The sequence below is a fragment of the Exophiala xenobiotica genome (genome assembly GCF_000835505.1).
Source record: "Exophiala xenobiotica strain CBS 118157 unplaced genomic scaffold supercont1.5, whole genome shotgun sequence".
NCBI lineage: Eukaryota > Fungi > Ascomycota > Eurotiomycetes > Chaetothyriales > Herpotrichiellaceae > Exophiala > Exophiala xenobiotica.
This window is the reverse complement of record NW_013562490.1, coordinates 1554902-1577769: the sequence shown is the minus strand read 5'-3', so window position 1 is coordinate 1577769 and position 22868 is coordinate 1554902. Positions and strand designations below refer to the sequence as shown.

Sequence of the window (22868 nt, the reverse complement as noted above, 5' to 3'; positions counted from 1 at the left end):
TTATGATACGCGAGAAACACTACTCCCGGAGGCGGTAGAAAGGAGCGCTGCCTCTGCATCACTACAGACCATCGGCCATATTCGAGGAAGCCAGTGTCCTCCACCCTTTGACAGCAGTCCGGAAGTGGAATTTATCTGACCACCAAGCTATAATTCTCACGACCCTATATGGCTGGGGTGCCTTGAACCTGCCGCCAGCGGCTACTTTCTTTGAGGGATCTGAGTCTGATAGTAGCGACCGGCCGCCAGAGACATTGCCGGCTTCAAATCGACATATTTCGACTTGATCGAATCGATGCTGCGTCATTGTTGCGGGAAGTCTTGAGAGAGGTGAACCGAACCAATGCGCAGAGCAGCAACCAAGCTCCGTAGATCTGTTTCATGTACGGATCTGTGTTTGTCAATATCCTGGAAGATCTTTTTTACCCTATGCAGCAGGCAGTCTCATACATGCCGTCAAATGTGTATTTACTCAGATATTCTCCTACACAGACATGTGCGATTTGGAGGGACTATCCCCGTGTCTTCTGCAAAAGCCCTTCCAGTCCATCACAACCGAGCTCTGGAGATAGACAGGCCTTCCTCGCCATGTCAAGTTCTATCTTGCCTGGATGTCTGTACAGCGTGTTGTATTGAGACCAGGAATGTACTGCTCTTCTTTCTTCGGGGTCTACGACATCAGCTGGAGGCCTACATCTAACTGTCATATCTGGCGTCTGACGATATCCCTGGTACTTGCATGGTCTCAAGCACGAATTTCATTGCTGCCATGTCATGATCGACCTGTCGCCCTGCATCCATTTGAAATCTACCACCCACTTTCGAACCTTCCAGAGACCATCTTTGCTGTCTTTGACAAGTTCCAAGGTGTATATGCCGCCACTCAGCAGTCCCGGCGCGGCTGGGTCATGTCCTTCTCCCTTCCGAAAATGTTGAGCGACCGCATATGCTGTCATGCTGGCTGTGTGTCCATCTTCTTCCGCATTGATACGAATGTTGCTGATGATGTGAGTGGTATCCATGGGTCCAACTCCAGAGAACATCTTGTTGACGATATCGTCCGCTTGAATGACTCCCATGCCTGTCGCTTCCATACTGACGTCTTCGGTCAAGGCTGATTTGAACAGTGGGAGGTCATTGGTGTCTATCCCCTGCACGGCACGATACACTGCGTCAGCGATGGCCTCACGTGTGCTGATGGACTGGAGAGCGAACGGAAGCGCCATTTGTGAGTCGAATGAGAGCGATTGATGCGAGTTTCGATGTACCGATACCAGATAAGAAGGATGGCCAAGCTTTTCGAGGCTCATGGCTTGAATATGATGGCTTAGTATATGCATAGATCATTCGGACTGTCTAAACCCCTTTCCTTGCTTGCATATGCATTTAAGAACTTATCTCCGGCCGACATCTTATATCCGGAAGACTTGAGGTACTATCAGGACGCGCGGAGGAGAGAGCGTTCGTGGATCGTTCGATCTCAGCAAAAGGGTGGAGTTTGGGACAACCACACGGGTGCTCTACATCCGGCGTCTCCCGTAGCACGTTTGGAACGAGGTATAGTTGTCTGTGTACAACCTGGCTTCGCTTTGGGTCACCAGTCGGTGACCGTACAGCTATTAGAGCGCTTGTAGACTGGCTCGGGCCGAAGAGATACTCAACCAGTACGCGCTTTCTGCGTTGTGGTCAAGGTTATCATTTTCCTACTCCGACCACCGACCCGTTGCTACTCTGGTGAATGACGGGAATGTCAGTTTGGCCAGGCAGAGCAAGGGATTAAGCTTGTTCACGTCCATTTTTGCCCCACTCCCCAAGCCAACGGCCACCATGCCGCGGTTCACTCCCACTAGAAGTCCAAGAATGGCACCGGAATATTCCTCTCGAGATAATCTCTCCAGAATGGCAGACTCCTCTTTCTCTCAGTCCCACTTACCGTCTGCAGATCCTCAATGGCACTCGCCCAGCGTATCAACTCGCCCTCCGCCCAGGCCGTCTGCATGATCGCAAGCCCAAACGGCATCCCATTGATTGTCCGCACACCAGCAGGCACCGTGATCATTGGATAGCCGGCCTGCGCGGCGACTTGGTACGTCTGGCCTACATCGGGAGGGACCAACAGCCCACTCAGCGTCATCCCGTTGTGATTCAACGCCTCCTCGATGCCTTGCCTCGTTGAGCTCTGACAGAAATGTAATGCTTGAAAGTACGTCTCATCCATGACGCCTCCTATTTCCAGGGAGGCAAGGAATCCGTCCTGCCCAGAGTAGAATGCTGGGATACCTAGAGGCCAAGGATTACCGCCCTCCGTCCCGTCGTTGGCCAGGTTATACGCGACCAGATCGTCGATCGTGCGAATGTTCGTATTGGAGAGTCCCGACAGATATTTGTTGATGTTGTTGTAGAAGTCGACCTTGACGACAGTGTACTCAGACTCGTTTGGGAAGCCGCGGGTGGAGCCGTAGTCCCAGTTCCAGCCGTCCGGTGAGATAAGGGTTTCGTAGCTCGTGATCTCGGTATTGTTGACTATAGTTGCGCCAGCGGCTGTGATCAAGTCGATGAGTTCAAGGAGTTGGGCTTGTTGTTCGTCGTCGGCGTAGACCCAGAAGCTATTCCAAGGGAGGCCGAAGGTCGCGTTTTTGAGGGCATCTTTTGTAGAGAGGAATTGGGTATAGCCTCCAAGAGGCGTCTCCTGGGCGGATGTATAGTTGTCCAGCGGGTCGACGCCGTAGATGGCGTCGAGAGCGTACACGGCGTCGCGCACCGTGCGGCCGAATGTGCCGACTGTGTCTTGATGCTCGCTTTCGGGGACGACGCCGGCGCGAGAGGTCAGGCCCACGGTGGGCTTGATGCCCACGATCGAGTTGCGCTCGGCGGGATTGATCACGCTGCCGTCCGTCTCTGTGCCGAGAGCAAAGGCGATTACATTGGCAGAGACGGCGACGGCGCTGCCAGAACTGCTGCCGCCGGGGTTAGCGGTTAGGTTGTATGGGCTGCGACATTGGCCAGCACGGGCGGAGTAGCCTTCGGAGTAATTGTTGCTGCGCATGTCCGCCCATTCGCTCAGAGATGCTTTGCCGAACAAGACGGCGCCGGCGTCACGGAGCTTGGAGACAACGTGGGCGTCGCGAGGGACAATGCTGCCGACAAGGGCCCAGCTTCCGGCCGTGGTCTCCATTTTGTCTTTGGTCGCGATGTTGTCTTTGACAATGAAGGGAATGCCGTGTAGTGGACCTCGAATCTTCTCATGCTTTCGCTCGTGGTCGCGAGCGTGGGCAATAGATAGAGCATCTGGATTGAATTCCAAGATGGAGCTGCTATGTCAATCGTACCGTCCACCAACCATGACTTACTTACCTTAGGTATCTCTGAGTCTGATAGGCCCTTCGCAGATAGCAGAGTACAAGCTGCTTTGAGGTTAACGAGCCATTGTCCATCGCAAGCTGCATATCTTGAATAGTCGCTTCATGTAGCTGAAACGTGCCGCATGGTGGCATTGGAAACAGATCCGTGGTGTTTGCATCTGGCAGAAGTGGAAAGAAGTCCTGGGCCGGGAGATGTCGTTGTGCCAGACTAATACCAAAAACAAAGCTGACGGCACAAACGGAAAGACAGAATCCCGCCATGATATCTTGTCAAGAAACAAGATGAGAAGGTGGGCGTTTTCATTAGCTACCTGGAGTAGGAGTGGTGACAGCTCGAGAGACATCCATCGGAATGGACCGAGCCACTGAAGAGCTCGCTACTCACGTGCACGACATCAGCAGCGGTTAGCTTTCTCCTTTATGGAGTGGTTCAGGTTCTGCAACTGCAACTGCAGATGCATCGAGCGTGCATGAACAGCTGCACGACGATAAGATGGCAGCCTCAGCCAATGGTAAGAAGGCCACGGGGAGGAGCAGCCTTGCCCACTCCAGAATTGTGTGGCACAAGGCTGAGGTCAACGTAGCAAACATGCCAAGCGAATCTCAGACTGTGCTTGACATTTCCGACTTTTTCAAAATCGACCTTCTGCTTCCTTTTCTTCTTCTTCAAGTTGATACGGTCCTTAAATACCCTTGTTATTGCCTTGCAAAAATCAGTGGCTCTCACATATTCTCCTTGGACCAAGACGGAATGGCCTCTCTAATCCTATCCACCTGATCCTCGAGCCTGCGACTTCGGTAGTGTGCTCGAGGCCGTGGTGGTGCTGGTTCGCTTATGGCTTACAGACTTTATATCGTCCATCTTTTATAATCAAATGCTTCCATCTCCTCCCCCTAGTCTGTCTGAGGGTCAGACTTGTCCTGAAGCACTACAACCAAATGGCAACTGGTGATAGGGTTGCAGAGCTCATGTGCCGCTCTGGCAACTCGATCTGTCACTGTATTACACTCTGCCCGAGGTGATGTTGTAGAATCTATAACATGTTTCATGTGGAGGGCGAATCTAGATCAGTATTTTTAGACATCGTCCAATATCTACAGGCATTTTCGAAGCTTCATCCATCCTCACACCATGATAGATGTTGTCAAAATTTATGCCGAGAGCAAATTTTCTGAAGGTTTTGAGATTCCTTCATTCTCTATTCATGTTTCGCCCTATCTCCAGCCTCTCTGATGGCTTTATGGGAATGGGTCCTCTCTGAGGAGATACATCTACGTCGACGTTGTAGACTTTTTCACCTGCACATACCGTCCGTCCAGATGTAGGGCGATGTTGCTGTGAAGGTTGCCAGCACAATTGATGTAGACGCATTGATGGGGCTTCTGCTGACCCCTGTGGTGTTCTTGATTCGGTTTCCGATCTTGGCCACAGCAGGCGTAAGTCTTACACATCCACAGCGTCTTGGCAGACCTCAAGCTTCTCCATTCTCCTTGTCTCTCAGAGGCAACGGCAAGCCGTTGACGGGATGTCCGCCATTGAATCTTACAGCCAGTTTTGATCTGGTCTCTCGAGTTGTACCCACAATCGCACCCATTCCGAATCACCTCTTTTCTGGATGGTTCGGCCTAGCGGCTTGTGCACGGAAGAGCACTCCCTTGGAGAAAATCAACCTCCAGTTGCCTCCCGATAGATTGCAATGGCTTTATTGCTTCCCGCCGTTGCAAATCGCTCTGCCCTGTGCATCGATATAGCAGTGGCATTCTTCGGCAACCACTTGACGCTCCAAAGACCCTTGTCACTCTCACTGTGAGTGGCCACACATGTTCTTCGTTCCACGTCCCATACTTTGACCTTGCCATCGAGGCTTCCACTCAGCAAATATTGGCCGGTATGACTCCAATCAAGGCTCGTAATCCAAGCGGCGTGACCGCTGAGGTTAGCCACCTGTTCCCCCGAGGTAGAGTCATAGAGAGAAATAATGCGGGCATCGCCAGCGGCTGCAAGTAGCGTCGAGCCGGGTGAAAATTGAACCGAGCGAACAGGCTTGATTAGTCCTGGTAAGGAGTGTAGCAGGCGAGATGTTGCGGTAGAGAAGACGTAAATGTTGCCGGATTCGTGGCCGCTGGCGACAAAGCGACCATCTGGAGACTGGGAGTGTGTCAGCGCCTCTTTCGCCCACGAGAAGCATGAGACAATTACCATATCGACGCACAATCCAAAACTACCCTTGGTCTCAAACTCTCTGATTTTCTGCTTGCCGTTGTTCAAGTCCCAAACGTTCACCCGTCCGTCCTGAGTTGTCCCGGCCAGATATTGCCCGTCGCTCGACAAGGCCACAGCCCAGACTTGTCCAGCTCTTTTAGGAGCATCATTTCTGATTTCGCCGTCGTCTTCCCATTTGCCTTCTTCATACTTCCAAACTCTGACTAGGCCATCAAAGCCCACACTCACAGCTCTTGTGCCGGCCTCATCGGTGACTATATGGTGGCAGCCCACCTTGTGCGCGTCCCTGAGGACTTGGGCAATGGGGAAGTCATCGTCGGTGGTTGAATGGACTTTGATCGAAGGTTCTCCGGAACCGCTGAGGATTTGAGTCGTGGTCACAGCCAGGGCAAAGATGTCGGTCGCATGCGCTGCACCGCTGTCAATACAGAAGTCGTCGTAGCCAGAGTGTATACACTTACCATCATCTATTGCGTGCTGTGAGAGATACTGCTTCGACTGCGGAGGTCGTCAGTCACACCGTGGTGAGTGAGCAAAAGGGTAGGACTCACCATGTTGGCACGTGCGACGCATCATAGAGCCAGTACTTGGCTACGTGAGTTGTTGATGGATCGACACACTGCAGTTGTTGAAGTAGCAAGTGCTGCAGCTTCAGAAGCCTCTCGTCCCAGTCGCGTCCATCGTACTGAATGAACACCACGAGTTCTCGAAGGGAATTATATTGAAATGACGTCACTCTACGAGGACAAAACTCTCCTAAAATCGTCTCCTGAATCAACATCTTCAGCGCACTCCAACCTTTCCTGGTGGAACAGTCAAGCTCCTCTTCGCAGTGCTTTGACGTGGATAGTTCCCATCTTCTGGACATTCAGCATCCCTCTAAGGCGCGGTCAATATGCCCGCAATTCGGTGACTGTAAGACGATCTTCTCGCCACGAAAGTGTATGATTCGTCGAGAGTCGATCACTGCAAGGGACCAGGTAAAATCGTTCTACGTCAAGGAGCCCCATAATATGTAACCTTCATTGACGTCTACCATTGACACCGGTCAAGCTCAAAAAAAAAGATACTTAAGATGTGCAGTAGCGACAGGGAGTTGTCGACTACAGGGAAATCCCCTTACGTTCTTGCCGTATCAATTGAATAGAAGAATTGAGGCGAATTGACTTGACTCGACTCATTCTGACGTCAAAAGTACAGGTACAGCACAAAGAAGAAAGGAAGGCGCTCCCTACGTTAATACTTAAGAAATATGTCTTCTCCTCGAATTCTTCATCTTTCATTCCGTCCGTCAAGATCCTGTTTCCAACTCTGCAGCTCAACTACTTCCTCAAGCCTTCGTCACTCAATCACACCCTTGAAGACCTCCTGTGCCGCAAGATCCTCCATCACATCCGTCAGAATGGCATCGTCCAATCAACCCAAGTTGGACTCCGAGACCATCTCTACTATCACTGAGAAGGAGAAACAACTCACTGGTTCCGAGAACCCACAAAAGGGCGGACCTACCGCACAAGCCCAGGCTCATGCTGGCGAACCTCTCAATTCCAACACCATCTCTTCTATCACCCGAGGTGAGAAGAATGTCATCGGAGATCGTGTCAAAGGAGGTCCAACTGCTACCGCTCAATCCATCTTGACCAGATCAAACAAAGAGAACCCTAATGGCAACACCAATGAGAACTCTTCTGCCTCTGATGGTGTCCTCCATGGTGACACGATCTCCAACATCCGAAAAGCCGAGAGTAAGATCACTGGTCAGAACCAACCTGTTCGAGGTGGTCCCACCGCACAGGCGCAGAGTCATACAGGCGAGCCCATCGATGCTCAAGTCTTGAGGGACATCACCAAGGGAGAGACCAGCATCAGTGGCAGGGATCAGCCCTTGCCAGGCGGTCCTACAGCTCAGGCTCAACACGACTTGGCCAAGAGTCGAAAATAAAGCGCTTCCTTGGCACTCAAGATGCACCGGGATGAGAGCGTCACCAATCATGAATTTCATGAAAAGAACGGGGTGTGGATTTGATAGGTTCTTGGCTGCTATGCTTCATGGAGAGCCCAGACAGCATACAGTACAAAATGAAGCATAAATTTCTTACGGAGATGGATCACAGTGAACCAGTTCGGTCATCATGATTAGCAAGCGAGCATCCTTTGAAAATACACTAAAACTGGCCGAGTGCCATCGAGAAATGTACAGTAGCACAAAAATGTCTTACTCTTGATACATTTTATTTTGCCCAGTTAGAATGTTTTATCTAGTGGACTTGTTCGTTTGTGATTGCCAACTGGCGTCGGTCCACTCACTGCGGAACGGCCTTCGTGCCGGCTGATGTACGAGATCGAATCACATAGCCACTTTAGGTTGCCGCTGCTCTTGCATTGCAACACCAATCGTCTTTGGGACAATACAGACCCTCGCTCTCAGGCAGCCGTCCGACTGCCAGAGTCGCTCTTCTCATGTTTGTGTCTCCGGAACGAAACTAGCGAAATCCGCAGGCCTCGCAAGCAGCACTCTTTGCGGCACAGCGAAAAGATCAACTTGCCCAGCATAGCTCGCAAAGAGCTCGATCCTTCGAGGTGGGTATCTTGTGAGGGATGTCCGCCTCAAAGCAGCCGTCGGTGCTATCTCCCCGCGAAACCGTCGGCAGTCGGAGGCCAGCCTGTAGTATTCGTGGTGTGGACAGGGAAGATCTACTCTCTTATCCATAGTAACGGCCATCTTTTATGATTTGCTCTGCGACGCCATCTCTCGTTGTTCCGCATCCCTTGCCTTCCAGCTTTCGTATATTTCTAGCAGAAACAAGTCAGCACAAGGTCCACAGAGTTTTAGCAACAAACTCACCAGCAACGCAATACGGGCATAACGTGTGAGCCTTCTTCGGCCGTCCACAACCAGGACATTCGTTGATGGCCTTCACATCCTTCAATGCCTTGCCTGCCAGCTGTCGTTGTCTCTTCTTTCTGTGTGACGTCTTCTTTTTAGGAACAGCTTTCAAGATTCCTTCCCAAATATCTGACACCAGACCGGGGATGTTGATTGCTATGGCAGGAATAGCGATTGATGCGGAGAGCAGAGGCCGCGAAGGCCATGACTGAAGGGCTGAGGCGAATCTGGCTGCGGTTCGTCGGAGGAACAAGCTGGAGAGGGAAGTGCTGGCGGCGGCGGCGGTCAGCGCCATGGTCACAAGTTGACAAGGTGGGCTGCAGCGAGCGGGACGTTCAGCACCGTTGAAGCACGACAACTTTTTGATCGAAGTTACTTCAGACACGCTAAGTTCAATCGTGGTGCTCTATGTGGAAATAAATGTCGCCGCGCTTAGCGGAAAGGCCTCGCCGCTTTGACCAACGGTGCCTTTGCTACCTTAGTCAGCCCTCAACAGTCGCTTCTGCAGTACCTGAGGTGTTCGTAGGAGACCGAGACTGTAATTTCCAAACCAGGATCTGTATGCATGTGTCAAATGTACTGGCCTCTAGTCTTTTTTCTTGATTGTAGCAGTTTCTGACCGTAAAATATGTCGGGGTGAACGGGCCTGAAACTGGGCAGAATAGAGATAGAACGTTGAGTTAAGCACGAGGATGTCGGGCGATCAATGTGCTGGAAGGGGCCCTGGACTAACACCGATTGGGCTGGCGTAGTTGCTCTTTCCCAAACTTGGCGGAGAATTAAGGAATTAAGGAATTATAGGGGTTCGTAACTTGGGCAGTCCACTGTTCGTCTGGGGAGATTTCAACACTGCAGTCACTTCTGCTCCTGCTTGTTTGCAATCTTCGCATCCTTCAGCGCATCGCAGCCCGTCACTTTCTTCTCTTTCTCACATTCTCTTTGTTACCTCTCCATCATGGCGATGACTATGCCGCAAGGAAATGCCATCTTTCCGCGGTCTCATGTCGGTTTCGACTCGATCACCCAGCAGATAGAGAAGAAGTTGCTCAAAAGAGGTGGGCAAAGCAGTCCTCTCCTTGGCTTTGTACTGATGCAAGTCATATAGGATTCCAATTCAACGTCATCTGCGTTGGGCAATCTGGCCTTGGAAAGTCTACTCTCATCAACACCATCTTCGCAAGCCATCTTTTGGAGTCAAAAGGCCGTCTGCGCCCAGACGAGCCCATTCATTCTACTACCGAGATCCAAACTGTCTCCCATGGTCAGTTGAATTCTGTCGCGACTAAAGCATCACAAAATTGACGAATACCGCAGTTATCGAAGAGAATGGAGTCCGCCTGCGCCTGAACATTGTTGACACTCCTGGCTATGGAGATCTGGTCAACAACGATCGATGCTGGGATCCCATTGTGAAATACATCAAAGACCAACATAGTGCTTACCTCAGAAAGGAGCTCACTGCGCAAAGAGAGAGATACATCCAGGACACACGAGTTCACTGCTGCTTGTTCTTCATCCAACCGTCGGGCCACGCCCTCAAACCGATTGACATTGTGGTTCTGAAGAAGCTCTCCGATGTTGTCAATGTCGTGCCGGTCATCGCAAAGGCCGACTCCCTTACGCTGGAGGAGCGCAGAGCATTCAAAGAACGCATCAAGGAGGAGTTCGCTTTTCACAACCTGAAAATGTATCCCTATGACAACGAAGAGCTGGATGATGAGGAGAGAGCAACCAATGCGACCATCAAGGACATCATCCCATTCGCCATCGTCGGCAGCGAGAAATCCATCATTGTTAATGGCAAGCAGGTCAGAGGCCGACAGAACAAATGGGGTATCATCAATGTCGAGGACGAGAACCATTGCGAATTCGTTTATCTCCGGAACTTCCTTACACGTACTCACCTCCAGGATCTCATCGAAACGACGAGCCAAATTCACTATGAGACGTTCCGAGCGAAGCAATTGTTGGCTCTGAAGGAAAGTAGTGCAGCAAGCGGTATGGCTGGTAGCCGGCCTATCAGTCCTGCCGCAGACCGGGAGTTGAGCAGAGGTTCGCAACGCATGACCATGAATGGATACTGAGAGGTTGACTTCTGAGCCATGGGTTGGCGTGAAAATGGGATTACTGGTGAAGGATGCTTATTTTGTACTTCAAGCCTCTTCTAATGTAGCGTCTATTGAGAGCGGGTTTCTCTTCCTTAAGATCTGGGGCAGAACTAATCCTCATGACTTGTTGCCCCTTCCAGCTAAACTCCATCCAGCCATTCCGGTCTTCGTAAAATAGTCTATGTCGTCTTCTCATGAGAACACCAAAACAGACGCAACGGAATCAAGCACTAATCCCCTGCATCGCCCATTCGTCCAGTTCCTTGAATGCTTGGTCAAGATCGTCGTTGATGATAACCTTGTCGTTCTTGCCCTCTTGCTTGCAGTATTCGATCTCGTTTTTGGCTTGGGCCAGCCGCCTCTGTATGGCGTCTTCGGCTGTATCACCTCTGCCGCGCAGGCGCTGCTCAAGTATTTCCATGCTGGGTGGTTGAATGAAGCATATTCTCGGGTTCAAATCACTCTTCTTCACCTGCTTCACTCCTTCCATCTCGATGTCGAATATGCAGATCCTCTTCCCTGACGCAGTCGTCCCGTCAATGCTCTTGCCCTTGCCGTCTGCAACATCTTTTACTGCCTGTTTTGACGTTCCGTAGTAATTACCACCGAATTTCGCATGCTCTTCAAAGGCGTCTTCAGCAATCATCTCTTGGAACTTCTCAGGAGTGGTGAAGTGGTAATGGACACCATCTTCCTCGCCATTGCGGGGCTTGCGCGTTGTATGCGAGACGCTGAAGCCAAAAAGGTCTGGGTGCTTCTGGAACAGGCGCTTGATCAGGGTAGACTTGCCCGTACCCGAGGGTCCTGAGAAGACAATCGGTCGAAGGTTCTCGGTCGAGACGGGCGTCATTCTGTGACTGCGAGTGACGGTCAGCTGGCGGCTTGCCGGGCTTGAAGTCAGGTTGGATCGGGGCTTTGTTGCTTGCAGAATCAATCGCGCGACCATACCTCCAGTTTCTCAGGATCGACCGCAAAGAACAACTTAGTAGGAGCGGTGGAGAGTACACAGTAGACCAATAACGACCGAGGATACACGGTGCACGAGCACGACGCGTCTTGGCAGGGGTCAAATCGATCTTCGGTTAACCGACCTAGCTCTAACAAAACAAAACTTGCGATGTGACTCTATTCCCAATACTACGATCTAACTCCGTTCATCACGAGATGGAAGAACCGGACTTGTCCACGGTGTCGGACGCGACTCCCGATATACCATCTGCACCATACAATGATACTGAAGAAGACACCGGAGAACGAGAAGTTGCACCGACCAAACCAAAGCGTCATCGGGGTCGACAGGCGAAGGATCCATTGGGACAGTCTATCCAGTTTAGATGTAACAGAAGGGAGGACTTAGAGCAGCAACTACGTGACTATTTGGCTCATCCGACTGGAGACCCGGCACACACAACACTGGAGTTCTCCTTCCCGGTCACTGCTGCCTTCTCAGTACCGGTCAGAGAGCCTAAAGGAAATAAACCCTTACATGATCGGACGCCATACGTGTACAGCCTGTTCAACAAGACTGCCGTCACTGTAATTGATGCTCTGCAAAACATCCAAGACCCAAGGGAGCAAATGCTCACTCAGAAAGCAATCGCGAGATCTCTAGTTGAGGCTGTGATGGAGGCAGATGGGTACCACTACAGCTTTCATAACAACTGGCTCAGTCGAGAGGACCAAGCGAACAGATTCTCATATTTCTGCAATGATTCGATGTTGAACAAATGCCGAGCTGCCAACGAAGGCGCGAGGGTGAAAGAGGGTGTGAAGATCAGGAAGCAGGTGTGGGATTGCGAGGGAGGGCTCTCGGTCAAGTTTTCCCTGACGAAAATGAGCCTCGAGTTGCACTACAAGCACATCCCACTCCATCCAACCTTCGATGAAAGAGCTCCTCCTCCGCGAAATGGAAGCAAACGAAGAAAACTAATGGAGATATTCCATCCGGAAAAGTTACCCAAGCCTAAACCAAAAGGAAGGCCTAAGCAACCAACTCCCCCGCCTGTCCAAGGTCCAAAACGCCGAGTCGGACGCCCACTCGGACGCTCATGGAAGCAACTGGCGACAGAACCATTACCTCGGCCAACAATCAATATCCTACCACCATCTACGCGAGAGGACAGCTTGCAACCTCTATTTGACTTTCTTGGTTCTGCTGAACAAGCCGCAACAGCTGCAGCAGAGTCCGTAGGCGATACAGTTGAGTCTACTGTGGGATCGGAACCGCCGTCGAACGGAGCGGACGGCGCTGAAAATAATGTTGGTGCAGCGGCTACGCTCGGTCCAAGCAGGCAGTCTCAAGTTCCAGGCATGATGTCTGGCTTCATGTCCGGTGAGCAGCTTACTTGGGCCCGCAAGAAGAGGGGTCCGTACAAGAAGCGCAAGGATAGAGGTGGCCTCGCCGAGGCTTCAACGACTACCTCTTCACCATCTCTTCGAGCCCCTGCGGCAACCGAACCACCCTCGGAACTCGAGGCACTGAAAGCAAGATTACTCGAAGCGGAGCAGAAGATCAAGGACTTGGAAGCCGAGAAAAGCAAGGCTGCTGCGCCCCTGACCTGGAATACACCACCTTTGCCGCCTCCTCAGCCTCCAAGGCCAAATAATACCCCTCCCTATCTCCCGCCTCAATATCACTATCCACCAAGACAGTGGCATGATCCCCGTCTGCCTCACCCAGAGATATTGCCATCACATGGCCCCTTCACTCAGCCCACGCCCGTGCAGCAACCAGGCTCAGGCTCGATGCCTCACACGCCTTCTCCTAACCCTACGCTGCCCGAGAACCTCCCATATTATGGCTTTGTGCCGAATGTACGCGGCCCAAATGATCCTCCTCCTCCAAGGCGCCTGCAACCAAAGCCGCTAACCCCACAGCCACGATCGCATCAAGAATATGCTCCTCAGGGTCCAATGGCTATGCAAAGCCACACCAGGGGACAAGCACAACCTACCCATCAACCGCCAATGCCGGGTCAACATCAACTCCCTGAACGGACACAGAACTCTCCCCATCCACAAATTCCAATTCAGTGTCAGCATCCAGAGCAGCGGCAAGGCGTTCCTAAGACTCAAGACCAGCGTCGATACTCCAATCCAGGACAGCAATCGAGTACTTTGCAGCCGCAGACTCCTGCTCAACAGCAGCATGCAATGCCACCGCAGAGCTATGCTCAAGACCAGCAATCAGCTCCGCCGGATACTCTTGCTCAATCGCAATACCCGGAACGACGGCAGGGATCTGTCCAACCCCAGCAACAAGCTCAGCCGCTGCGAAATGCCGGGGAACAGGGGGATCTTGGCCAAGAAGCCGGTTCAGAAGGATCTGCTGATCCAGCTGGTAACGCGGCCGAAACTGCGGTCCCGCAAGATTCCAGCGGTATAGAAATAGTGGCTTAGAACAACAGCCTATCTAGGAGAAATCAGGTTTCGATTTGTGCAAGTCTAAAAAATTCTGAGCACTGGAGAAGCATCTGGAAAGGAACGGAAAACTCGGGACAGCCTTCCTCATCCACAAGTGCAAACCGATATATCAATACTCAATTGGAGGTCTTAATCTGAATTACATGGGTTTCTGTTAAGCATTCATGCACGGTGCATTGTCCTTTACCATGAGCGACAACATATCTGACTACAACCTTCCTCCTTGCTCAAAATTATGACTGGGAGTCTACTTCAACCCAAATGTGTCTCCGGTCCCGTGGTCTGCATGTTGAACTTGATGAACAGGTCGTGGCGAGTCCACCAACTGCGCATCTTCTTGCCAAAGATGTACACAGGGATGCCGAAAATGCACATGGCCAAGGTAGTGCCTCCGAAGGTAAACATGATCTCTTCCGGGCCCTTGGCGGCAACCCAGTTGTTGGCGAAGTTGGAGAGGCCGTAAAACATAAAGTTCTGTGGTTCGGATGGTTAGAAACTCGGGTCGTGACGTGGTTATGTGCAGGCGAGTACTCACCTTGAATACCATGTTCATGACAAAGATTTCATTACTTTGACTTCGGAAGGCATCGAGGCCATAGGACATGGTGGCAACCACGCCGATCATCACCCCAACCATCATCATGCCCTGGAAGAACGCGCACAAGATGGCATTGGATCCATGAGCCATGGTGTACCCGAAGAAGAACATGCCGAAGCCGGAAAAGACTGCGCATGGCAACATAAAAATAAGGCGAAATTCAGGTTCACTAGGGCGAAATGGTCAGTGCCGTGAGCATACGAGTACGGATTCGCCAAATTTGACTTACTAAGTCCCCTTATTCCTGATGGTCATCCACTTCATGACGCGATCGGAGAAGACTGCGAGAAGAATGCTTCCGATCATACCGCCAATGAATGGGCCCGTTCCGAGATATCCGATCTGTGCGGCGTTGAACATCCAGGGTGGGCCGGCGAAGATGCCAGCGAGAATGATGGCCGAACCGACGTACCACGCGCAGAGCAAGCCTGACACAATGATAACGTAGAAGCCGGCGGGGTTAAAGAGCGTCAGGATCATACCAAAGAGCCATTTGACGATGCTGTCCTGGGAAAAGACACCATTATAGACCTTCAATTCCTGGACAAATGTCTTCTTCTTCGGGATGCGTTGATTCGCCGCGGCGGCGACTGCGGCAGGCTCGCCGAGCTCTTTGACGGCAATGGCCTGTTCGCGGTGTTCTTCGTTGGCTTTGTCAATTTGCTCAAACGTCTCCGTTTGGAGAGTGTCGGTTTCGTAGATAGTTTCCCGGATATACGTCGTTTCGGGGCAGAAGAAAAACATAAGGACGAATTGGATGACCAGGAAGATCTGGAAAAGGTGGAACAGCCAGAGAAGGCCAAGGTTGTTGTAGACTTGGCCGCAAATGATCGAAGCTAGACTCGAGGCAGAGTTGAGGACGAAATTGATGGATGCAATCCTCAGGCCACGTTGGTGGACGCAGAAGAGGTCTCCAACAACCGAGATGATGAGCGACTCGAATGCGCTGGTGGAAAATCCTTGCACAATGCGCGCCGCAAGAAGATATTCATAACTGACTTTGACTTCACCGATGGCCGTGCCAACGATGCAAAAAAGCGTGGACACGAGGAAGACTGGACGCTTGCCATATCGGCGGCTGAATGCGCACACGAAGGGTCCGATGCAGGCAATCGCAAGGATATTGTAACCGGAGACCAGGACGGTGGTGGTGAGGTCTTTGTTGATCTGTTGCGCGATGGCGAAGTAAGAGGCATTCAGGAACGGTCCCTGGGGTGACAGTCAGACGCGATAACATTCGTCGAAGGCAAGGCCGAAGCGACTTACGTTGGTGGCTGCACACAGCATGGATCCGAAAGCGAGAATCCATACGATGGACTCTTTCTTCAGGAGTGACCAATTGAGCGGATCGTTTGGGTCGTCGCTGGGTTGGGGAGAGAGCACAATGTGCGAGTTCTTGCCCGTTCCATGCTTGAGGTTTCCGGTCTGTGACTCGGAGTGGGCAGCTTCATCGTTCAAGAGGACCGTCCCAGGCACGTGCGAAAGTTTGTGGTCTGGGGAAGCAAACGTCAGTATGCGAGTATTCGACACGAGAGGCGCCACCGGTCAGCTTGAAAGGGGGTTTGGGCATCAATGACGGGTAGCGACAGACCTTCCAAGACACCAAGACCCATGTTGACCTAACTCTGAGTAGAGTATTTGGTTTGATTTCAAAAAGGTCGAGAAGACCAACCGGAAGTCTGGCGACAGGAGGAGTCCGAGCAGGGTTGTAGGTGTTGTTTGAAATCGGAGTCTGTGGTCACAGGCGAGGACGCGAGGCTAAGTTTAAGTACATCGACAGGCATCGCATCTCGCTACTACCACCCAAACCTGATTGATGAAGCCGCCGCGATCGAGGCGAGGCACTTGGGCAAGGATTCCCCATCTTCAGGCCTGACCCCATATCTCCACAGAGCTCATTGGCGCAGAAGACTATGATTCCAAGCACAGATTTGGAGTCATGGTTTCTCACCATGTCCTACAGTCAATAACATGAAGCCCAGGAAAGCTTGTGAGCCTTGTCTGACGTCTAAGACATCGGGGGATGCTCCTAGTTCAAGCCACCGTCCCCAATCTGGGGTCTGCACGGGTCAGCTAGTGGTGCTTCGCAAGTCCGGGCACATCCAAGAGCGCGGGGTCGATACCGTTGTTGGAGAAATCCGGGGAAGACATTGGGATGGTTGGTGATGGTGGCATCATGTGGCAGCGATGAATTCCCAACCATGATCCACGTGCGGGTGAGCGTCCAGCGGACATGACCCATGCCGCTAAACGACCTCGTATCTGGGATTTCGGCAGTTAATTATGCTGCGACATGGATTTCACCTCTTTTCTCAGATCTTGCCAGAGTCTTCGTGTTCATCTTCTGCGACCAGACAAGGTCCCACATTATAGTTCGCAGTGGAGGATGGCTCTGCAAGGGTTGGGCGAGGATTGGGATATAGGAGGCGTGAAAGTTTGAAGTCGACCCACCGGATGCGTAGCAATAGACTTTCTATTGCTGCCGTTCGATATTGACGGAAATCTCCCACTACGACTTGTGGAACTGTCCAGACTCATGGAATGCTCTGTGTGCCAGCATGGAAAGAACCCAAAGGTGTGGCAAACATGATGCGAGGAGGCGTTCGACCTCTGTCAGTGCTCATGACTGCCTCGTAATCCTTGCCGAAAGACTTCGACTTGTAATGGAAGATGGGCGAATCAACAGAGAAAGAGGTTTGGTTGTTGAGACATCGGCTTCTCCTTGCGCTTTTAAGAATGCCTCTTTCTCCGACAATCAGGTGCTGCTTCCCTTCCCCAACATTGGCGCCTTCGGTCTCAGGTTGAGAAGGTCGCCCCTTTGCAGCCTCCGCCACATCAGAAAAGGAGGGAGAAGCATGGTTTCCCCAGTGGTCGTGGTAACACTTCTCATGATCGATCCCGGACTGCGCACACTTCAGACAACAACTCCGGACGGGGCGACACCAGCTCTTAGGCAGTAGACGAACCTACTGAACTACCAGGGTTGGTAAAGCACCAATTCCCAGTCGCAGCTAGATCTTCGTTTGCATGTATCGAAAACATACCTGCCTTCCAATGGCCTTAAGGTAAATTGAGGCTTGAATTCGTCTCTGTTATCTGTTCTCCAAGGGGAGATCACAACACTCGTAAAAGCAGTAAGAGCGTTGCTTAGTCGCTACCCCAACATTTTCCCTCGGGGCGTGAACCTTGGACCTTCGGGACCTTGCCCCATGCAGTAATCACCGCAAAAAGCTTTGCAAAGCCCTTCAGCTGTGGGAAGCACTCCCAAAAAAACAGGCCGTGACTTGGGGGGACGTGTTGTTCTAGCCCTAGTGCCGAAGCATACCCTCCGGCATGGACACTGGTGCTGGGCTTTGGGCAGCTGCTCAGAAGCATCTAACCACTGCCCGATCCCCGCACACGCCGAACCTCAATGGTGCTTTAGCCTTGGAATGGTCACAACACAAGTAGAGGTGAAAGCAGAAGGGCTCACGTGGAGGTGGCTCTGAAAGCGGCACGTTTGCCGCCAAATCCGCGGCGAGATTTTGGCCAACTTTGTTATGTTTGTTGTGTTTGTTAGATTTGTCAGGTTTGCTCTTCGGCTCCAAAAAAAATGTTTCGTACATTTTGAGATTCTCTCCGCAAAACTGCAACTTCATCCCAATAGAGATCATGTCCAAAATGGCGGGCACAAAACGTCCTAGAGAGAATGTTGACACACAAGCCTCAAAAAAGGTTAAGTCCAGCAAAGAAGGGCCCAAAAAGCCCAAGTTCGAGTCCGAGAATGCTGCAGGCCAAGAGGAAGACTTCGTTGCATTCGACGAAGGACTCGAGGAACCTGTGTCCGAAGGCAAAGCAGCGTTCACGAAGAAGCCAAAAGTGGACTACGGTTCACACAAAGCTAACGGTTCGAACAATCAAGATTCATTCCTAAGTGGTACGTCCACCTCTTGCGTTTCTCCGAAGTAAATTCTTCTGTACTTACCCGTCTCCTCTCATTTTAGGAAGTACATCTCGCGAAGCACACGCCAAACAACGAGCCCTAGCACAAGACCGGAAAGCAGCCAAACCGAACGCCGACTCCATCGCCCGGAGCAAGAAGATCTGGGAGAAACTGCGGCGCAAATCGCACGTTCCCAAAGCCGAGCGCGACGAACTGGTCAAAGAACTATTCGCCATCATAACGGGTCGGGTGAAGGAGTTTGTGTTCAAGCACGACTCTGTCCGGGTCATACAATGCGCATTGAAATACGCCACACCGGCACAACGGAAACAAATCACGCAAGAATTGAGCGGGAGTTATCGCGAGCTCGCCGAGTCAAAGTACGCCAAGTTTCTGATTGCCAAAATGGTCGTTGGCGACAATGAGAGTCGCGACGCCGTCGTGCAAGAGTTCTATGGCCACGTGAAAAGGCTGATTCGGCATCCCGAGGCCAGCTGGATAGTCGACGATATCTATCGGACCCTTGCGACGAAGAATCAGAAAGCCGTTCTGTTGAGGGAATGGTATGGCCCGGAATTTGTCTTCTTCTCTCAAAATAAAGGAACACCCGAAGAGGAAGTAACCGCAGATTTGTCTGTGATATTGAACCAGAACCCCGAAAAGCGCGGCCCGATCATGCAACATCTCAAAGAAATGACGAACCAGCTCGTGCAGAAGAAGACGACAGGCTTTACCATGCTCCACGATGCAATGCTGCAGTATTTTTTGAACGTCAAGCCGGGCAGTCCCGAGCAGACCGAGTACCTCGACATGCTCCGTGACGACGAGGAGGGCGATTGCTTCAAGAACCTTGCCTTCACAAGGTCCGGATCTAGACTCGCCTGTCTGGCGCTTGCACATGGGAATTCCAAGGCCCGTCGAACGATACTCAAATTCTTCAAGATGCATATCAAGCTCCTCGCGAGCGATGTATACGGACACGTAGTCCTGCTGACCGCGTACGAGGTGATAGATGACACGGTGATGACTGCCAAGGCTATCTTCCCTGAACTACTCAGCAAAGATCTGGACCAAGAGGCGCGGGAGCAGGAACTCATGGCTCAAATTGAGCATTTGACTTCTAGGATTCCATTGCTGTACCTGATGTCGCCGGAGCCGCCGAAGTGGCTGGTCCCTGCGGATACAGATACCGCGGCGATTATCAAGGAGGTTCGCGAAGTCCGCGCGAGTACTTCGAAAAAGGATCCTGAGACGAGACGTGTGGAACTGCTGGAGGCTCTGTCCCAACCGTTGCTGGATTTGATTGCTTCACAGATCAAGTTCCTCGCTCGGTCCCAGCTTGGATGTCAGTTCGTCGCGGAGACGCTGTTTGGCGCGGTCGGGAAAAAAGACGCCGCGCTACAGGCTGTTGCTGAATTGGTAGCGGGAGGTGATGAGTCTGAGTCGGACGAAACAATGCAGGTTCTCGCGACGCCGGCCGTGGGACGGATGCTGAAGTCGTTGGTTCAAGGTGGCCGATTCGATAAGGATGCCAAGAAGGTCGTCCTTGTTGATCCACCGTTGAACTTTGGCGATATACTATACACGCAGCTCAGACACGGAGAAAACAAGGTGGATCCAATCGTTAGCTGGGCGAATGGGCCGAATTCGTTTGTTGTGCTCGCGATGCTGGAAGCCGAAAATTTCGGCCATAAGGACGAATTGCTAGGGCTGTTGAAGAAGAATGCTTCGTCTTTGAACAAGGACAACCACGGCGCGATGATCATTCTGGAGAAGATCGGAGGTGTGAAAGCCGAGGATACTGCTGCGAAGGTGGAAAAGGGCAAGAAGGGCAAGCAAAATGAACCAGGCAGAGCAGAGGGAAAGGCGAAGGAAAAGGAAAAGAAGGCTCCAAAAGACAAGAAGTCGAAAAAGTAGATGAACATCGATGACTATGAGTATTGCTATTGCCCCAAAAGGCCCCCGTCATGGCAATGTAGCTCAATATCCTCTCTTCCCTGCTCATATGGTATCCTGTAAGCAACGTTGGCCAATTTCACCCGGATCCAACAAACGCCAATCACATGTATAATAGGTATAGATGAAGCACATTCCCCCGACCTGCACTGTAGCAATATGCACCCACAAATGCGGGAATATCGACTGATTATATATAAGCGAAGAACAGTCATTGTAAATCTGGTAAAGAGGTAGAAGCGGCTGGACCATTGCCTCAATGCCATAGTAACTTGATCCGTGCGACGTCGCGCAAGCACCAAAAGACCCACACTACGAGCATGGTCATGGGAGACCAAGGCAGAGGAATCTTTCGTCCTATGACTAGGCATAGGTCATGCCCTGCCGAAAGGCAACGTAGTGCTCATCGTCGGACGAGAGCTCGGGCGACTGAAGGTCATCATCCCAACCTTCTCCTTCTTCGTCGTCGTCAATGAAGGGATCCCCAAAGAACACATTGTCTGCATCATCAGCGCTGCTGTTGGAATCATCAATCTTCGCCATCCAAGTCTTCGGAAGGGGCCGGGCTCATGTCTAAGCAGAACGACGTGTCGCCTACAGGACGGTCCCCTGCCAACGGCACAATCTCCCTTCCACTCGAATCGAGCCGTACGGCAGCACGTTCGATGGGACAAACCTCTTCGCCCTCTCCCACTAGCCAGGCTTGGACTCTGCTGAGAAGGCATGTCGGATCTTCAGTGGCTCCACGAACAGCCCATTGCTGGTTCGTCGGATTTGCGAAGGAACCCGCAAGCTTGACATGGGGAATGTGGTAAGATCGAATCTCTTCGAAGGTATGGACCCAGCACGCTGGAGAGTTTCGTTGATGGGCTTCGACCAAAAGTAGGTTTCTAAGCACCAGTCGTCGCAGAGTATGCCTGTGATTGGAGATCAGAGCAGAGAGTTCGATTGCCTGACAGGCCATGCACCCCAACTCCAAATACTCAAGGGAAGAAAACGTTGGGTCGTCGCGCAGACTGTAGTCTGGAAGGCGGACAAGCTCACACAGCAAGAGGTTTCAGGTCCATTGTCTTCCGGGGGTTGAAAGGGATAATCAGTGAGGTTCAGCTGCAGTATCTCAAGGTCTGCAGCAGATGCAACAAGGTTGGCTAACGCTCGGCGAGCTGTATGCGTTGAATCTAGATGCCCAAAGGTACACCCGATGCGAATATCTTTCAGCTTGCTAAACACCGACCGCACCATTTGGCAGTCCTTTCTTGCACCCTAACCAAAACTTATCAGGGTCAAAAACTTCTACCCGAAAACTGGTGATAGATGATTCAGAGGCCAATGCTACGGCAAAGAGGGCGACCTTGGGCGCTGAGAAGTCCCTTGACCTCAAGGCCAAGTGCGAGTATTCGTCAAGGCTGGCAAGATTAGCAGTATTCGTGCCTATGCAGAAACGTTCGAAATAGCCTTGAAATGCGGCTGGAAGGGAGTCAGATACTCCATTAAGGTCGATAGATGTCAGTCAACCCGGGTAGTGATTGCACGCGTGAGAACAACATGACCTCTGTGGCCTGCTCATGATAATGAAGCGAGTTGTCTTCGAGGTGCCGGTTGAAGGCGGCGGCTTGCCCGGTCGCGTGTTCAGATCCCACGCTGAAATCCGTGTTATATCTCATGGAAACCTCGTAAAGAAGAATCCTTACATGCCGTGCGATTGTTGGATTGTTTTCCATCGTCTGCGCAAAGCCTTCGAGACAATCCACGTATGGAACCAATTCCACGCGGTAGAACAGGATTGGCTCGGCCATCATGGCGAATGTTTTGTTCGCAAGGCGGACGTTCTTGACATCTCGGAGGCTTTCGAGATGACGCACTATCGTCTGAAGGATCTCGTTGGGGAGCTCAGGCATTTTGCAAAGGTGAGCACCGAATCGAAGTTGACGTGAGGATGTTGAGTCTGCAGTCAGTGGGCTTGGGTGCTACTCGGTCATAATCTATGCTCGACAGGGGGCCGCCATGGGCTAGGGCGTTTCAAAAGCCAGCAGCTTTCGCTTGCTGTAACTGTTGCAAGTAGTTAGCTTCCCATGAGCACCCATGCTCGGCATGTTGCAGCCTTGCACGCGGGGCGTGATGGAACTCGAAACTCGCCCAAACATCGTCAAGCGGCTCAAAGGCAGCATGAGCATGTGCCCGAGCAGAAGGCAAACCAGGCACTCCGTATGCAAATTCTAGAAGTCTTCTCATTTCCGTGGGACATGCCGTTTTCAGGGCAATGAAGAGGAGGGTGGAAGGATGAGATGGTTGGTTGCAGATGGGAGAAGGAAAGAAGGAGACCGCGGGGTGTGAAGGGTGTGAAGGTTATGACTGGGCGTGAATGACATGCCCAGAAATTCCTCTGCC

The 22868-nt window shown here is 51.7% G+C and overlaps 11 protein-coding genes across 12 annotated transcripts; 3 read left to right on the top strand and 8 right to left on the bottom strand.

Annotated features, from left to right (window-relative positions):
• Positions 1–758: 758 nt before the first annotated feature.
• Positions 759–1226, bottom strand: PV05_08330 (uncharacterized protein; the record flags this gene model as incomplete). Its single annotated transcript, XM_013457836.1, has 1 exon — positions 759–1226. The coding sequence occupies one exon, from the start codon at positions 1224–1226 to the stop codon at positions 759–761; it is 468 nt and encodes a 155-aa protein (XP_013313290.1).
• A 588-nt stretch (positions 1227–1814) lies between these two features.
• PV05_08329 (uncharacterized protein) lies at positions 1815–3623 on the bottom strand (the record flags this gene model as incomplete). Its single annotated transcript, XM_013457835.1, has 2 exons — positions 1815–3311; positions 3355–3623. 2 exons carry the CDS (start codon positions 3621–3623, stop codon positions 1847–1849), a joined length of 1734 nt encoding a protein of 577 aa, XP_013313289.1. The 3' UTR covers positions 1815–1846.
• Positions 3624–4448: 825 nt separating this feature from the next.
• Positions 4449–6251, bottom strand: PV05_08328 (uncharacterized protein). Its single transcript, XM_013457834.1, has 4 exons — positions 6138–6251; positions 6048–6084; positions 5563–5996; positions 4449–5511 (listed from the first exon to the last, which is right to left on the bottom strand). Exons 1-4 carry the CDS (start codon positions 6138–6140, stop codon positions 5029–5031), a joined length of 957 nt encoding a protein of 318 aa, XP_013313288.1. The 5' UTR covers positions 6141–6251; the 3' UTR covers positions 4449–5028.
• A 1471-nt stretch (positions 6252–7722) lies between these two features.
• Positions 7723–8845, bottom strand: PV05_08327 (ribosomal protein L32). Its single transcript, XM_013457833.1, has 2 exons — positions 8432–8845; positions 7723–8379 (listed from the first exon to the last, which is right to left on the bottom strand). Exons 1-2 carry the CDS (start codon positions 8766–8768, stop codon positions 8312–8314), a joined length of 405 nt encoding a protein of 134 aa, XP_013313287.1. The 5' UTR covers positions 8769–8845; the 3' UTR covers positions 7723–8311.
• Positions 8846–9284: 439 nt separating this feature from the next.
• On the top strand, positions 9285–10726 carry PV05_08326 (uncharacterized protein). The gene is made up of 3 exons (XM_013457832.1): positions 9285–9528; positions 9579–9734; positions 9788–10726. The coding sequence occupies exons 1-3, from the start codon at positions 9429–9431 to the stop codon at positions 10555–10557; spliced, it is 1026 nt and encodes a 341-aa protein (XP_013313286.1). The 5' UTR covers positions 9285–9428; the 3' UTR covers positions 10558–10726.
• PV05_08325 lies at positions 10602–11567 on the bottom strand. 2 transcript variants are annotated; one of them, XM_013457830.1, is made up of 2 exons: positions 11530–11567; positions 10602–11438 (listed from the first exon to the last, which is right to left on the bottom strand). In XM_013457830.1, exon 2 carries the CDS (start codon positions 11429–11431, stop codon positions 10805–10807), a length of 627 nt encoding a protein of 208 aa, XP_013313284.1. In that variant the 5' UTR covers positions 11432–11438; positions 11530–11567; the 3' UTR covers positions 10602–10804. The 2 variants fall into 2 exon arrangements, with proteins under 2 accessions (XP_013313284.1, XP_013313285.1); XM_013457831.1 differs by having other exon boundaries at positions 10602–11567.
• Positions 11568–11722: 155 nt separating this feature from the next.
• PV05_08324 (uncharacterized protein) lies at positions 11723–15170 on the top strand. The gene has a single exon (XM_013457829.1). It carries the CDS (start codon positions 11746–11748, stop codon positions 13978–13980), a length of 2235 nt encoding a protein of 744 aa, XP_013313283.1. The 5' UTR covers positions 11723–11745; the 3' UTR covers positions 13981–15170.
• PV05_08323 (uncharacterized protein) lies at positions 14115–17613 on the bottom strand. The gene is made up of 5 exons (XM_013457828.1): positions 16194–17613; positions 15869–16095; positions 14832–15811; positions 14540–14771; positions 14115–14478 (listed from the first exon to the last, which is right to left on the bottom strand). The coding sequence occupies exons 1-5, from the start codon at positions 16213–16215 to the stop codon at positions 14257–14259; spliced, it is 1683 nt and encodes a 560-aa protein (XP_013313282.1). The 5' UTR covers positions 16216–17613; the 3' UTR covers positions 14115–14256.
• A 637-nt stretch (positions 17614–18250) lies between these two features.
• On the top strand, positions 18251–20492 carry PV05_08322 (uncharacterized protein). The gene is made up of 2 exons (XM_013457827.1): positions 18251–18518; positions 18586–20492. The coding sequence occupies exons 1-2, from the start codon at positions 18254–18256 to the stop codon at positions 20439–20441; spliced, it is 2121 nt and encodes a 706-aa protein (XP_013313281.1). The 5' UTR covers positions 18251–18253; the 3' UTR covers positions 20442–20492.
• Positions 20493–21009: 517 nt separating this feature from the next.
• Positions 21010–21444, bottom strand: PV05_08321 (uncharacterized protein; the record flags this gene model as incomplete). The annotated part of the gene is made up of 1 exon (XM_013457826.1): positions 21010–21444. The coding sequence occupies one exon, from the start codon at positions 21442–21444 to the stop codon at positions 21010–21012; it is 435 nt and encodes a 144-aa protein (XP_013313280.1).
• A 526-nt stretch (positions 21445–21970) lies between these two features.
• On the bottom strand, positions 21971–22378 carry PV05_08320 (uncharacterized protein; the record flags this gene model as incomplete). Its single annotated transcript, XM_013457825.1, has 1 exon — positions 21971–22378. The coding sequence occupies one exon, from the start codon at positions 22376–22378 to the stop codon at positions 21971–21973; it is 408 nt and encodes a 135-aa protein (XP_013313279.1).
• Between the last annotated feature and the right edge of the window lie 490 nt (positions 22379–22868).

Bases quoted from the DNA above. Each gene is read 5' to 3' on its own strand.
- PV05_08328 (XM_013457834.1), bottom strand. The intron at 5,997-6,047 runs GTAAGTGTATAC...ACAGCGGTGCAG, and splicing joins ACAGCACGCAATAGATGATG to CGCATGCGACCGACATCTTT. The intron at 5,512-5,562 runs GTAATTGTCTCA...ACACACTCCCAG, and splicing joins TTGGATTGTGCGTCGATATG to TCTCCAGATGGTCGCTTTGT.
- PV05_08327 (XM_013457833.1), bottom strand. From the start codon at position 8,768: ATGGCGCTGACCGCCGCCGCCGCCAGCACTTCCCTCTCCAGCTTGTTC. The intron at 8,380-8,431 runs GTGAGTTTGTTG...TGTTTCTGCTAG, and splicing joins ATGCCCGTATTGCGTTGCTG to AAATATACGAAAGCTGGAAG.
- PV05_08326 (XM_013457832.1), top strand. From the start codon at position 9,429: ATGGCGATGACTATGCCGCAAGGAAATGCCATCTTTCCGCGGTCTCAT. The intron at 9,529-9,578 runs GTGGGCAAAGCA...CAAGTCATATAG, and splicing joins GAAGAAGTTGCTCAAAAGAG to GATTCCAATTCAACGTCATC. The intron at 9,735-9,787 runs GTCAGTTGAATT...CGAATACCGCAG, and splicing joins GATCCAAACTGTCTCCCATG to TTATCGAAGAGAATGGAGTC.
- PV05_08325 (XM_013457831.1), bottom strand. From the start codon at position 11,527: ATGGTCGCGCGATTGATTCTGCAAGCAACAAAGCCCCGATCCAACCTG.
- PV05_08324 (XM_013457829.1), top strand. From the start codon at position 11,746: ATGGAAGAACCGGACTTGTCCACGGTGTCGGACGCGACTCCCGATATA.
- PV05_08323 (XM_013457828.1), bottom strand. From the start codon at position 16,215: ATGGGTCTTGGTGTCTTGGAAG. The intron at 15,812-15,868 runs GTAAGTCGCTTC...CTGTCACCCCAG, and splicing joins TGCTGTGTGCAGCCACCAAC to GGACCGTTCCTGAATGCCTC. The intron at 14,772-14,831 runs GTAAGTCAAATT...ATTTCGCCCTAG, and splicing joins ATCAGGAATAAGGGGACTTA to TGAACCTGAATTTCGCCTTA.
- PV05_08322 (XM_013457827.1), top strand. From the start codon at position 18,254: ATGTCCAAAATGGCGGGCACAAAACGTCCTAGAGAGAATGTTGACACA. The intron at 18,519-18,585 runs GTACGTCCACCT...CTCTCATTTTAG, and splicing joins TCAAGATTCATTCCTAAGTG to GAAGTACATCTCGCGAAGCA.